This window comes from Pinus tabuliformis, chromosome 9 (assembly GCF_031772625.1).
Source record: "Pinus tabuliformis cultivar Carrire ecotype Pingquan chromosome 9, CPIR1, whole genome shotgun sequence".
NCBI classification, from domain to species: domain Eukaryota; kingdom Viridiplantae; phylum Streptophyta; class Pinopsida; order Pinales; family Pinaceae; genus Pinus; species Pinus tabuliformis.
Window position 1 is genome coordinate 1611698572 of NC_142307.1, and position 16330 is coordinate 1611714901.

Here is a 16330-nt window from a genome sequence, read left to right on the forward strand (position 1 = left end):
GAGAAATTGGTGCTCTTGATTAAATAATAGTTCCATACTCTCATTCATGAGAAAATGCAATCTAGTGTTGCAATCCCTGAATCTTGAAATCCCGAAAAACTATTAAGTCTGTTGGATTTTGAGTGAGATATAAAATTCTACTTTCTCCATATGAAATCCATTGAGATCAAAACTACTCTCAAACATCTTGAGTCATTTCATGGTAATGTTAATAATTTAAGTAAAAGCATGAAAATGAAAGATAAAGGAGAATGCCAGTTTTACTTCAAGAATTTAACATTACCATGAAATGCATAGCAATAGTACGGCCGTATGCTAGAATATTACGGACCTATTCTAGGCTTGTGCCCAACTAAGACAAACATTAAAAGGAAAAAAAAAGCAAGCCCCACTTGCAACGTTCTATGTGGCTTTACCGTATCGAACCAGACATAAATAGTTAAAGTCACCGGTTTGAACTCGTTTTTGTGTCAAAATAGGCAGATTGGTCTGAACCGACCGGTTCGGTTTAGTTCTTATAACACTGGTTGGGATCATAATTGTTCCCTGATTTGTGAATCAAACGAATGATGTGTCTAGTTCATGAGGGGGGGGATCCTTGACAAATCATATGATTAAAGACATTAACGATATGTGATTCACGGAAGTAGACACCATGCTTAAAGAATTCGGCTTGGAGCCCTACATCATTAGTTGGTTTGTTGGTACACATAGCTTTTATTGCTCTCCTAATGTCTTGTTAAATAAAAGGTGGCAAGCTGGGGGTGTGGGGGTAGGTGAGGAGATGTGGGTGGGAGGCTGTTGAGGAATATCGTAAAGAGAGGTGGCATGGGAAAACTTGGTATGGGGGTCAAGATTAGTTGAAATGTTATTCAGTTGAGGAAAATGGGCGTTCCAAAAGGATTTCGAGAAGTGGTAAAGAGCATTACAAAATTTTTGTCTCCTCTAGGAGAGAAATGCTCGTATTTTATTGTGAAGGGGGTTGCAATATGTTTTGTAGAGGTGAAGGGGGGAAGATAGGTTGTTTGTGAGGGTTAGATGGAGCTGACTGTGGAGGGATTTATGTTCATCATCTAACTGCTGCTTCATGGGATAGGAGCAAGGTGTAGGTTTATGGGTGTGATGACGAGTAGAGTGGGGGCATTAGTCAATGGCCTTTTCAATGACGGCTGGGGAAAGTATGTTATACTTAGTTGTGGTTGTGTCCAATGACTTGAAGTTGGAAATGCGAGTTAGCAACTGTGTAAGGTGGGTGGTATAAGATGCGGTCTAATCCCTATTGAAAAGGAAGGTGGTGCAGGGAGGTTGTAAGGTGGGCTAAGATTGGGGGAAGGGGGAGGAGAAATAAAGAGGGAGCATGTGAGGAGGGAATGGTCTGCTAGGGGAAGGTGACAAATTGAGAGGTGATGAATATGTGGGAGAAGGTCATAATCAACTAAGAGACAATGAACCACATTTTCCCCCTGACTTTGGGGAAGCAAGTGAAAGTTCTTGAGATCGGATAACAAGGGAATTCTTTTAGGATCAAGAAGCATCTGATTCAATTAATTGCAAGAGGTGTCTCCTATAACTCGTGAGGGTTCCATTCTTGACCTGCAAACACTTATGAAGGCCCATAGACTTTGGCTCTAGCTCATTGAGGCAAAGTGTGCACTCGACTCTATTGCGAAGGGGTACCTGTAAGTTTATAGTGCGGGTGTTGAAATCACCGAGAAGAACGACATATCTAAGAGTTGATTAGTGGGAGATTTCTACATAAATATCGAGGAAAGGGTCTTCCTTGGAGTCCTTATGGAGTGTAAAATGTGACAAGCCTAGGGGAAAGTAACAAATTTTAATATAGTTGTCCCAAAGAAGGGGGTTTTTCTGATAGAACTAGACCCCCCAAAAATTGTCATGCATCATTTGATGATGCCATAACAACCTTTCTGTGGAGGGTTTCCCATATAAGACATGTTGCCCCCTAGACCCTTTGATATTTTTAGAGATTGTGTCTTGTTAACATGACCAAGCATTGTGGTACCCATGGATTGGGGGTGGTGGCCACTTTGGATGACATGTAGCCATTTATCACGTTGTTTCAAGGGTTATGCTTTGGGCTATTTTTCTATTTGATTACTTTCACTTTATTTATTTTATGCTTCACCTTTTAGCTTCTAGGAGCTACTTTAGCACTCCCATAGTTTGTCAGTACCAGATTGTACTCTTGAGTCCCATTGCCCCTTTAGTTTAGTTGCTTCTTGGAATGAATAAAATTATCTTATCTCCACCTTCTCTTTGGTTGAGTTTCGTGTGCTTATGTGTGTATAAAATCTTATAAATTACATGCTATCTTTGGATTGAGGTTGAAATGACTATGGAATTTACTGACTTGGGAGTAGTAAAAGATCAAATAGAGCCCGACAATTGTATTCAAAATACATTTAGGCCATTCCTCATTGGTTATCTTAACATCTTTACGAAATTGCCATGTTGATTATGGCTGGTTTACGAAATTGCCATGTTGAAATGACTATGGAATTTACTGACTTGGGAGTAGTAAAAGATCAAATAGAGCCCGACAATTGTATTCAAAATACATTTGGGCCATTCCTCATTGGTTATCTTAACATCTTTACGAAATTGCCATGTTGATTATGGCTGCCAATTTCTTTTTTAATTGTGGCAAAATTCTATATTTGATTCTGAAAGGTCACCTTTTGGAAGACCGTCAATATAATTTAGATAAACGACCTGATCATTTGGCGAACTATGCTTTTTGAATTTTTCTGGCCAAATATTATGCTTTTTTTTGAATGGTCATATCTATAAACATATTCATATGATTATCTTAGATATTGTAATCCAGAATATAAGATATTTACTTTTTGATATAGGTAATTTTTTGGGAAATTGTCAATATAATTTTTATGAATTACCTAATCATTTGGTGATTGTACTTCTAAAGTTTTTAGGCCAAATATTATGTTGAAGGGTCATATCCATAAGCTAGTTTGGCAAATGTTGGAATTTTATCATGAAAAATTGGGAAAATATTGATCTTTTGGCTAGACGAATTGGTTTTTGCATATGTTGAAGGCAGCTTGGCCCCCACTTGTATTGATCGTTTTTTCATATCGAAACTTTAGAACTTGATTGAAACGTGTTTTAGTTCATATGAAACACATTTCACATGTCGGAAATGTGCTCCATACAAATTGAAATTCATTTCAACATCTGTACAATGCGTTTCCAAATGAAAATTTTCTGGTTTTGCCTTGATTTATTTGTTGGGACCCACACTTTTGGTTTTATTGCTTGACCAGAGGTTAACTATGAATTAATAGGACTTCTAGAAACCTCTAAGACCTGGAATTTTTCTTAGAAAAAGGGTTTCCCTCCTAGTTTGCACCAAAATCTTGTTAATTAATGGTAATGTTAAATTCTTGAAGCAAAAGAAATACGACTTAAAGGTTTAGCATTACCATTAATTGTTTCCAGATGTTTGAGAGTGTTTCTAACCTCATCAGTATTCATATGGAAATACCAGAATTTCATATCCTATTCCAAATTCAATAGACTTAACAGTCTTCAGAATTTCAGAATTATTTTCATTGGATTCTATCATGTAGGAAGGTATGGAATTGGTAGCAATGTTGCGAACATCTAGATAACCTCCTGATTTGCTCTCGAAATCATGATTTTTTGGCCTAGCCGATGTTTGCCGACTTTTACTGATATTTTCCCAATTTTTACGATAGTTTGGTTTTCTGGACCCTTGCCGATTTTATCTTGATGCCGATGTTCGCAACATTGATTGGTAGTTAATCAAGCCTTACAAGCCCTTTATGTACCTTGATGTTATTGATATTGCTTGTGGGACTCCTTTATCATGGCCTTAGCAAAAATATACCCTTCACTTGAACCAAAATTTTTGCTAGCATATTTTAAAGCTTTTATTAGGTAATTTCATCAAAATTGTGTGGTGTTGATTGATGTCCCTAGAGGATTAAGGTAGAGGCAAATGGTGATACTAATGATGATGATCCCAATATAAGTTGGTGGAACATTGGTTGCCATTTAAATGTTTTTGCTCATTTTTTCATAATGATCTCTTTCCATGTTTCAATAGAATGCTATATATATTATATCACGTTTCCTTGTTTTTAAATTTTTTGGGGGTCACGTTTACAATGCGTTTTCGTTTCAGAAGGTTGAAACACATACCGGTTTCCCTGTATCATGCAACTTAGTTTTCAACCAAAAAAATCGGCAAATTTTTCAAGGGCAAGAAAATCACGACTTTATGGTAAACTGCATGAAAAAATCATGAGTCAATGGAAAAAATTGTCGGGTTACGGATGGCGCAATTTAAGCAGTGTTATGAGAACTAGACCTTTGGGATGCAATTTTTTTTTAAAGCAATAATTTATGCGTGGGGCAGCCTAATATTCAACTATAAGGCCCTACTAATATTGTGTATTTAATGATAATGTTAAATTTTTAAAAGCTCAAAATCCAGTAGACTTAATAATTTTTAGGATTTTAGTATATAGAGTATTGCAATATTTCCATTGAAGTCTGTCATGAAGTATTTGACCAGGCAGATCTACCCAAAAGGATCACTTCTTGCCAGTTTAACTATCGGGCCTGACCCCGAGAGTGTCTAGAGAATTGAACCCGTGACCTCTCTATAGCAGAGGTGCTTGGTGCTTTAATGACAGAAACTCGACTACCTGTGCTAACTTTTTGGGCTAGATACGTGTGCGTTTTTATTTTTAAAATTTAATTATTCAAAATTTGTATATTTATGTATTTTTTGGTCGATTGTTTTTTTGGTCCAGTTGTTTTCTGGTTCCTGTCGAGTTTACATTTTGGGTTCTATTTGTTCAATGAACAGTCCTGTTTTGATAGCATTGGATTTAAGTGAACGGTTTTGAATTTTTCTCTGATTTTGGAAACCGTGATAAGGGTTTGGAGAGCAAAGGAGGACATCGGAGTCTTAATGCCATCCCCAGGTCCTTCCTCCTCCAGAGGAAAAGCCACTACCTTTGCTCTTAAAAAGGGCAGAGGAAATCACTATTTTATTTCTCTAATTTCATTGTCAATGACTCATGATGAGGAGTTACATTTATGATTTTTGTTTGTTGATATTTTGTCGTTGAGTCAGTGCTCAGGATTTCCTCTGCCCTTTTTAAGAGCAAAGGTAATTGAAACAAAATTATATATATATATATATATATATATATATATATATATATATATATAATTAGATATATATATATATATATAATTTTTTTTTTTTCTGATTTTTATCGATATTTTCTCTTTTTTTGTTTTTTTGTTTTCTGGACACTTGATGTTTTTATCCTGCTGCTGATTTCAGCAACATTGCTATAAACCTATGTCACAAGGTTCGTCAAACTTTAACCTTGAGGTTCGAATTTTGGCGAACCTTAAAAAAGTTTTGAGGTTCGGCGAACCTCGTAGCCATTAACCAAGTCCATAGATCAAAACTGATGACCTCATGTCACAACTCAAGCTTGTAATTTATCCTTGCAGTTTCCATGTCCGTGATAACATTTTTGATGTTTACTGATTTTGATTTCTTACTATTTTATCCTATAATTCATTATATATAGACGAACCTAATGGCGAACCTCATCAGAAAATTCGAACTCAAACCGAACCTAATCATTGTCGAACCCAAACCATGTGACATTGCTATAAACCTACTCCAAAGGTTGTCTTAGATGATGTTATCCTTAATATAAGATATCTACTTTCTGATATAACCACGAATTGATTTGTTGAGTCACAAAATATTGAATAATTTTTGGAAGGATCCTATTTAATTGTTTGTAATATGCATAAATTTCAATATCTATCCAATAATGTGAACCTGACAAAAGTTTTTTATGTATTCAGGATGTAGCGTCAAAAATAATGTCATTTTCACAGCAAGGACCTAGGGCAGTATGCATCCTGTCGGCAAATGGTGCAATATCTAATGTGACCCTTCGCCAGGCTGCCACGTCTGGTGGCACTGTGACATATGAGGTTTGTTAATAAATCACTAGTTAATTGTTTTCAATAGTTGGCTGCCTTAGAGGAAATGTCTCTGAGAATGCATTAGTGAAATCATTTGCCTATGTGGTTGCCTTTTTGTACTCGTAAATAAAGTCCATGTGTAAACTAAACATTGCTGCCATCAATATAAATTTCAATTTCAGTCTTAATGTCCAATTTACTTAATTTTTTTTGCCCTATTCTAGTAAATCTGTCATAAGGCACGATGAGAATGGGAAGTTTCTCTTTGTTTTATTATGTTCCTTCTCTAAAAGCTTGGTTGTTGTTTTTTCTTTCTTTTTCCCCTTGTATACTGTTATACTATCAGTTGAAATTCTCCTATATTTATAGAGATATGAAAGACTAGAAAAATTGTTCCAATGATGAATGTGCTTTAAAACAAAATAAAATGTTTCTTTATTGTTTTATCTCTTTTTTGGAACACGCTAATTCCGTCTGACTCTTCTCAGCTGTTAAATCTTCTGTTGTAAGTAGAATTGCTAGAGAAAGTTATGTGTTCATGTATTAAGCAATGCTGAACTTAAACCAATTTATTTGCATGCCCATTTTGCATGCCCATGAAATTTGCGGATTATCAAACTTCAAGGATTAAATTCAATAAATGCAATGACTTAGGCATCAGTACAATGGTCAAAACAAAATGTGCTGTTTTTGTGATCATTCTTGCTGTTTTCACCGTTTAGCCTGTTTAGGATTCCAAACTATGCAATGTATGTATGAAATGATGTGTTCCTTTCTTGAAGTCCAATGCATACTGATCATAGTTATCAGAACCAGACGGGAATCGGTCAGAACCGCACGGAAACTGGTAAAAAAACCAGACCAAAACACCGGTCAACCAAAAACACATAAAATATTGAAATTTTAAAGAAAAACATATATATTCATGTGCATCCATATGAATCCAAACCATCTATACACAAATAAGCAAAAGTTCTCATTTATATAGCATGTAAGGGTGAACATAACCAAAATAGCACCATGTGCAATCCATCTCTAAACTGAAAATACATCAGCAAAGTTGCAAACAAGCTCCACATGGCCTCTAGCATCAAAAAAAATTATGCTTCAACAAATATCGACATATCATCTAAATCATTGCCTATATTTGGATCTTCATCATTAATATCACCCTCTAAGCATTAAAATAAGATAGAAAATCATAGCATGTCAAGTCAAGATTTTGTTTGAGTGATGGGTATTTTTTTTAGTAGGCTCATGATAGAGGAGTTCAACAACCAATGCCACTAACATCAAGGTACATAGAGGGCTTGGTGTTCTTGATTAAATACTAGTTTCATACCCTCGTACATGAGAAAATCCAATGTAGTGTTGCAATCCCCCCAATCCTGATATCCTGGAAAACTATTAAGTCTGCTGGATTTTGAATAAGATCTAAAGTTCTACTTTCTCCATATGAAATCCAATGAGGTCAAACCCACTCTCAAACATCCCAAGTCGTTAAAAGATAAAAGCAAAACATTAAAAGAAAAAGGCAAAACAGGCACCACTTCATGCGTTCTACGTGGCTTTACTGGACCAAACCGACAAAAATGGTTAAAATCACCTGTTCGAACCAGTTTTTTGAATTTTCCTTAAAATGGTCGGACCAGTCTGAACTGTTCGGTCCTTATAACACTGATACTGATCAATTGAGAAATTTAACAATTATGAGGGGGCATGCAATAGAGTTTTTGAAAAAATTGCTGTGAAATCTGATGCAACTTCTGGGTCTATGGCAATGTTGTCAGCATGCTTTTCATATAGGATATATCTTACTGTGGACAGCCGAATGTTAGACAATAGCTTATAGTATGCACAGTGGAAGGTTGTATTTGATAGAAACAAAATATTGAAATAAAACATATTATCATTGGCTTGCAAGTGGGTCATATTGTTTTGTGATATGATGACTAGAAATTTGGATACTCCCAAAATTTTGTGTCCAGTGAGGCTGCAACAGAGGTGGCCTATATATATATATATATTCAAGCACCATGAAAATTTCATATAGAGCTGACAATACAACTGGAAACCAAACTGTCTTCTTATAGAAGTCAATGGTGAAAACGAAGTGAAGATTCTGTTCAAGATTTTTTCCTCGGAAATACCTATTCAAATTCAGGTTTGTTTTCATAAGTTTTGAATTCTTAATTGATATTTTATATTTTAGCTGCGTTTTTTTAATGTATTTGTGTTGGAAAGCACTGTAGGCCCCGTGCGAAAGTGAAACTAACAAAAAATGTTGTTTTTGGATGTTTTTAGGCAGTACACATTAGTACAAGTCAAAGTATGAGCCAAAAACATTTCCTAGCCATACCCCAAATGTTGGGTACAACAGTATATTATATCCTGCATAACCCGGCCAGTTTCTAAGATGTTTTCTGTATCTGGAATGCGTACTGGCATGAAACAGCGTTAAACTTGGTTTTTAATTGACATGATATTTAGGTCCTGCAAACCTCATTGCCCGTGCTTAATAGAAATGATACAACTACCCTGGTAGACCTTCATAGTATAGCATTTACTCCTGTTAAGTAATTGAAATGACACTTCGCAGTATGTTAATGACAAAAAGTCTCTAGGATGTTTGCGCTATTGTAGTCCCTATGAGACCCATGGGTGCTTTGACCCTGTGCCAATAATAATGATGTTATAATACTTATTATTTATGCTATTAATAATACTAATAATGACTCCTTCCCCCAGAGATCTCTATACATCCAGATGGCATGTGGTTTGGATCCATACCAAATTTTTCTCTTATGCTAATTCTATCTTCATCTGTTGAACTCAGAAATGGAAAAAAGGATATATTTTTAATGTCCTTTCATATATTATAGAGAAATTATTTTATCTTATTTGTTTCCGATGAAAAACTGTATGTACAGTACATTCTATACATAATGTGTATGCTGTATAGGATATATAGTATGTTATAGAAAACTTCTATATGCAATGTTTTCTAACAATCTGCCTTAATATATGCGAATCTAAATTTGCATCTGTATTGGTATTCTGGTCACCTGGATTCCATATTATTACTATTATGTCATAATTTTTCTCGAGGTAACCGGATCTGTCAGTTGCTGGGGATTGGTCTGCAGATACCTGGATTGTATCGCTATTTGGATTCAGCTGGATCTGCCTAAGGATCTGCTCCAAAATTTCGCTAGGTTTTGAAACTGCAAAAATTACGAGCAATAATCCATGGCTCCAACAATGATTGCAATTATCACTGAACGGTTATTGCTTCTCTGATGTAGCTCTTGAATTTTGAGAGTATTCTCAAATCTGACCGCAATCATGAATCACAGAAACGGAAGCTTTGCTAGATAATAGCAAGGCTTTACTGGAAAGCACAAAGAGACTCTGTGATGTGTTGAAACTTAAGAAAGCTGTAGATAGGTACAAAATAATAAATTTAGATTCATTGTTGCGCTGTGATTCAAAAGTTGTCTGCATCCATGATTTGTTTTAACTGAAATTGTGGCACAATGATCTGGGTTCTTATCTACGCTACGACTTATTTATAACTGAATTTGTGGTGGGAGAGGTATTTATTCAAACCATAATGAAGAATTCTGAATTCAAGCCATAACTTTTATATTAAGTCGAACAATTTAATTTATTTTACGTTGTAAAGTAATTAATTAATGTATATATCATGAAAGTAATAACTAGCCACCAATGTGTGTGTGTGTGCGCGTGTGTGTATATATATATATATAAGTTCTCTATATTTTAACTTTATAAATAAATTGTCTATATATATATATTTGTGTTGGTGTATGTATTCTCATGTGTGTGTATATATATAATATAGATATATTTGTAAGTCAATATTCTATTAATGTCGAAGAACGAAGTACATATAGTTTGTCCCAAAGCAGGTGGTCTCACCCTGACCGGGTTTGTTGACCAAAAAGTTCACTAGATGACAAAAAGACAAAAAATTAGCTAAGGACATCATTCATAAACAATTGGGCCAGAGTCACCAAAACACAACGAAAACAAAAAAAAACACTAGAAATCTTACTAGTCGTTTGATGTAATGGATGCCGGGTTGTCTGTGGCCGTTCCAAGAGGCGGAGGAGGGTGAAAGTCACACTGAACGTATCCTTTGTAGTGCGCCATCCATGTCTCTAACTTTTCTACTTTCTTCGTGAGTTGGTTTTGCTGCTGCCAGATCACAACCAGTCTTTTCTAGAGTTGACTTTGAAAGTAATACAGCCGCTCCAGAGAGGCAATCTGCACCGCATGCTCCTTGCGTCGAGCTCGTTTTGCTGCATCCACCCTATCCATCAAACTGGCAATGAGACCGCCATAGTTCTCCAGGTACCAGTGCTGGAGACCTTACCCCTCTTGAGCCTCGGGTGCTGCCGATCCATGCTTCGCCCTGTCGCCACGGGTGCTGCAACCCTTGCGAGTCTGCCCATGGCTATGGGACCCTTCACCTTTGCTCACCCTTGCTTGCCACCTTCGTGACTTCCTCTCACATTGTCTTTCCTCGCATGCCCAACCGTTTTGTCACCCCGACGAGGCGTCACTGTGACCAGAACCCGATTTGTCACCCCCTCAGAAGCAAGGGCAATAGGGTAGGAAGAGCATCGCCTTCGTGCCGACAGTTTCGTAGCTTCCCACGATGGAGGCACTCCTTGAACAGGCACCAAACACCACACTTCCCATCCGAAAGAACACTCCTCGCAGACAGAAGACTCGAACAACACCGCCCAGAATATCACGAATTCACCAAGATGGCTCCTTCTACCCATGAAGAACCACCTCCACCTTCTAGAATACGACCAATGATGGAGTGCCATGAAAGGATAAGGGAGCTGCTTTCGTCTCGAGACGAGCGTAAAATCAACCACCACTTATCAAATTCGATAGCCAGAAACCATAGGCGAACCTACCAAGACCCGTTGCACAAAAAATCACTATTAGAGCAAGGGCACTTGGGCTTGCTCATTCGTCTGTGGGGTTTCCTTATCGACGAGCTCCACCACCCTATAAGAATGAGGCATAACAAGTTAACTCAAGACTGCGAGGAGTTTTTATTCTGCGCCCAGTCTTTCCTGCAGCCACCAATACCCAAGATTCCTTGCCGCAAGGACCAAACAAGCCCACTACCCCTGTATATTTACACAACAAGCAACCACACTCTGTTTCCAATGAGTGTCGACCTTTGGCGCTTCCTCCTTCGCAATAACCACCACAACTCCCAACACCACATCTGAATGCAAAAGATGAACGCCTGGTGCATTAATCACGCATTGCCTTAACACTCCGCCAACCCCACACACAGACGCTGAATAATTACTCACACGAACCACTGACGTTAAGATGGTACTTCTCCCGGTGCATGCGAAGATGTGAAGGGATCATGATGCCCGTCCCTTCCATCGTATCGACTTGTTTTCACACATGGGAGGCAGCCTCCACGTGCTGCCTTGATCTCACCCCCATCAGGGAATATGTTTATATTTATGAATACATACACATTTATTTTATTATTTTTCTCTGTGTGTGGTTCACGAGCCGAGAGATCGGTGGCTGCTAGATCCATGGAATATTTGTACCAGGCAGATCCACTTGAAGGGATCAGTTCCTGCCGACTCAACCATGGAGCCTGACCTCGAGAGTGTTGAGAGAATTGAACTTATGACCCCTCAATAGCAAAGGTGCTTTAATGACTGGGACTCGACCAATTGAGCTAACCCTCGGGGCTTTAACATATAGACACATATGAGAATATATATATATATATATATATATATATATATATATATATATATATATATATATATATATATGTTATAATCAAGTTTTTATATAAATTTTATTTTTTAAATTATAAAAATATTTCTATATTGTTTGCACTTTCCTGTGCCATATCTATGTCCCGGTGTTATAAAAATATTTGTACCAGGCAGATCCACTTGAAGGGATCAGTTCCTGCCGACTCAACCATGGAGCCTGACCCCGAGAGTGTTGAGAGAATTGAACTTATGACCCCTCAATAGCAAAGGTGCTTTAATGACTGGGACTCGACCAATTGAGCTAACCCTCGGGGCTTTAACATATAGACACATATGAGAATATATATATATATATATATATATATATATATGTTATAATCAAGTTTTTATATAAATTTTATTTTTTAAATTATAAAAATATTTCTATATTGTTCGCACTTTCCTGTGCCATATCTATGTCCCGGTGTTTCAAAAATATGATGGATCCAGATCCAAGTCCTGGTAACTTAACTTTCGTAAAGGTATTACTTCCTGATACCTTTTTCAACTTAATATGAATAAATTATAAATTATAATGTAATTTGTATACCTAACATTGTGGCATAATATTATTTGCAACATTATAGAAACTGCCTACAATTTTGAAATGGCTAAAAGTCAATGAAAACCGATGATCAAGGGGAAGAGGCTTGCATAGATGTTACACAGCTATGATAACAAATGGGCAACTCTGATAACCGCGATATCTGAGAATGGGTATGTTTAATTATAATGATATTACAATTGCCATCATAGATTTATTCTTACCTTGTACTATGAAAATATGAATGCACAGCGTAGGCTTTGCATAGAGTGTATATCCTTAAAACCATATTGTACTAATAAAATGCGCTTTAATGCAAGTTTATACATTATTTAAAATTACTTAAGAACTCTTCTATTTTTAACAATATCAAAGCATAAACTTAAATTTACTTTGGCCAATGTAAAGTATGTGATAACAAAAGGTAAATTCATCTATTGAATTTTGAGTCTTTGACCCAGGTCTATTTTTTTTTTTTTTCAAATCTTACCATCATACCAACTTACATATTTTGTTACTGAAAGGTTTGAGATACAGTTTTATTAAAATCACTGTTCAAGAACAAAGTACCAATATGGATATCAAGCAGCTCTGATAACAAATGGGCACAACCAGTACAATCTCTGAGATTGTGTAAGTTTAACTATAATCATTTTAAATTGCCATCATATATTTAATACTATTGATATCTGAAATTGATGAATACACAACCTAGACTTTGCACAGATGGTCACCCTTAAAAGCATATTATACTAGCCAAAAAGTTGAATGCAAGTTTATTTCAAACTAAATTTGAACGCATCTGTTTTGAACAATTTAAAAGTATTAATTTAGATTTACTTTGGCCAGTGTAAACTATTTGATAAAAAAAATAAATTCATCTATTAATTCATCTTACCAACTTGTGCATTTTACAAAAATCTTTGAGACGGTCTATTTCAAAACCAAATGCTCAAGCTGTTGTTTAACAGAAAGGAACACCTTTACAAGACCTGTAGTGGTGTGATAAATCATAAATGTCTTTTACTTTCCTAGAGAAAATATATAAATTTCAAAGTTTAAAGGCTATAAGATGAGATAATTTTATTAATGTCCTACAAGTGATCACAAAGTAATGGACTGAAGAAGAGTACATTAGTATGAATACAATGTTGGAATGCAAGCACAGCTCCTAGAAAATGGTGAAAATAACATAAAGTAAGAAAGAAACAAGCAGTAGTGCTGCTGTGACACGCATATAAAAGGGTGAACAAGATAATCAATAGGCTGCCAAAAAACGAGCGAGATATGAAGATCTAGCGATGGAGCTAAAGATGTCAGGGGCTTCTGAGTCCGATGACTGATGGCGAGAGAGTGTAATTCACTGTAGCAATTTTTAGATTCCTGCATTCAAAAAGAGAAGGAAATAAAATTTTTGTATTCAATACTAGATTCTTTAATACCACTGTTATTGATGTGGAGTAATCTGGTAAGGCCTGACTGCTGTGTATCTTTCCAACAACAATATCTTGCTCATCGTGCAGAAGAGATATATTTGCAAGTATCCATCTCCTCAATAATTGTGATAAATTTCCTTTTCAATAGAAAAATTAGCAACTTGGTTGTTTTAGTGAGTCCGTCAATAACAGCTAAGTCACAGGGTTTGTGTTCAAGTTCGGGTTCAGCAATAATGTCTGGTTCAAGTTTAATTATTTGACAAGGTTCCCCATTAAGTTCATCCATATATATTAATTTTAAAACGAAACATAGCACAAAATAGTAAGAAATCAACATCAACAAACATAGATTACAGGCTTGAGCTGTAACATGAGTTTATGTGCTTGAGCTAGACTTGGTCAATGGCCATCAGGTTCGATGAGGTTTCACGATCCTCAAAATTTTTTATGATTGACCAAATTTCTGACCTCAAGGCTGAAGTCGGCAAACCTTGTGTGACATCGAATGGCAGTGAATTTTTCAAATTCAAGGTGAATCCTCTATTGTTGTCAGTGCAGTCAGGAGGGCTTTGTTAAAAGTGGAAAATGGTAGCTAAATGGATGCTGGGAAATGTACTTGAAAACTACTGGATTTTTAAATTGGAATTGGCATTGAGAAATGATTTTATTTTAGGCTAGGTGATGTATATATAACAAGTGCATGAAAAAGTTAGTCGTATTATGGTTCTGATTGTCTAAGCATAATAGCAATTAATCCCTTGAATTTCTAGGTAAGCTTTGGAGTACTTTATTATAAGTTTTGCATATTAGGGATTCATGTCTGCTATATTTGAAGTAAACTGTATTGGCATCAAATAGTTATGTTCGAAATGCCTGTCTGTTCACATTACATAAAAAAATGCTGTATTCTTTGTTTCTAGAAATGGTTTTGAAGTAGATTCAGGTTGGTTTGCCAAAAATTAAATTCATATATTAGTTCAGCAAACCAACTTGTGTATTTTACAAAAATCTTTGAGACAGCCTATTTCAACACCAAATGCCCATGTATCTATTTAGGACAATTGAACACCTCTACAAGGCTTGTTAATGTCGTGATAAAGGTCACCACTCACTGAAATAAAATATGAAAATGTCAAGTTAAAAGTCTATAGAAATTAGAAACAGGGAACATACCAATTAACAGTTTGCTCAACATTTCAAAAATTTATCCTAAGAAATCAAAACCTCCATAATAAAAATTAGCTACATTAATACAACTATCTGTTGGGCAAGAGAACATATTTAGCATGATGACCCCTCTAATAAATGTGCTGTCCGTAATAAAAACATTTGAAAATTTGTTTACATATTTTTCTTAACTCATCAGAGAGATTATTTTGATTCATGTGTACAAAAACAAAGGAAATAATTTTTTTGAACCCAATAGAGCTAAGTTGCACGAAATGTCTGGAAGTTTTCGAAATGGGTATGGCTAGTAATGTGACCCCCCAAAAATGGAAACGTCGGGCGAAATGTCATATATATATATATATATATATATATATATCTACACAATTTTTTTTATTATAAATAAGTTAATAATGCATCTTGCAAGAAAGAGAGAATGAGACATATAAATGACATTTTAGAAGGAAAACTGTGTCTATGTTAATTTTCGTAGATGATTAAATGATTCAAAATCCAAAATGATCATTTATAAATGAGGTCGTACATCCAAGATTCAAAAATCAGCCTTTATATGTGGCTATATGTGCTGAAAATGAAACATAACATAAGCTAATGACAAACGCAATTACATGTATTATAATCTTAATCCTCATCTTCATCAACAAAAATTGAACAAGTTGCTTTTTTAGAACTACAGCGTGTATTGATTAGAGATAAATTAGTTTGTGGACTGTGTTGCATGGGTACCCGCACCCGGGGGTGGGGTTCTCGAACCTGTCCCAGGTTCCCGCACCCAAGTACCGGATTCGGGTACGGGTTCTTCCCACACGAACCCAGAAAAACCGGGTTCTTCCATGAAGAACCGGGTTCTTCCATGAAGAACCGGGGTCTTCAAACAAAAAAATTTGGGTTCTTTTCCTTTAACGGGTTCTTGGGTTCTTCGGGTTCTTTGGGTTCTATGGGTTCTTCATAAAAAAAACTATATTAAAAATTTAATTTTCAAATAATTTTTTTTTATTGAAATTTAAAAAATAACTTATAACAAAGGTAAAACTTATAACAAAACCTAAAAAACCCTAAATCAATTCTTGTAAATCAATTTGGAATGAAACATTTTTCCACGGTCCTTACCATCAAAACCTGTGTTGCACGGGTACCCGCACCCTGTTTTTTAAGTTTTTTACAAGTATTGTTTTTTAAGAATTCTTGTAAATCAATTTGGAATGAAACATTCATTCCCGAGCCAAGTAACCATCAAATTATAAACTGTAAATGCACACATATAGGTTCAAACATTTTCGGTCAAATAGAAA

The 16330-nt window shown here is 35.8% G+C and overlaps 1 protein-coding gene across 3 annotated transcripts in view; it reads left to right on the plus strand.

Annotated features, from left to right (window-relative positions):
• Nucleotides 1-16330, plus strand: part of LOC149154948 (AT-hook motif nuclear-localized protein 10-like) — a 114781-nt gene that overhangs the window by 54851 nt on the left and 43600 nt on the right. For all 3 annotated transcript variants that reach the window (XM_089441582.1, XM_089441584.1, XM_089441583.1), the window contains exon 3: nt 5908-6039. In XM_089441582.1, the coding sequence (XP_089297708.1) occupies nt 5908-6039 (132 nt within the window). The remainder of the gene's footprint in view (nt 1-5907; nt 6040-16330) is intronic.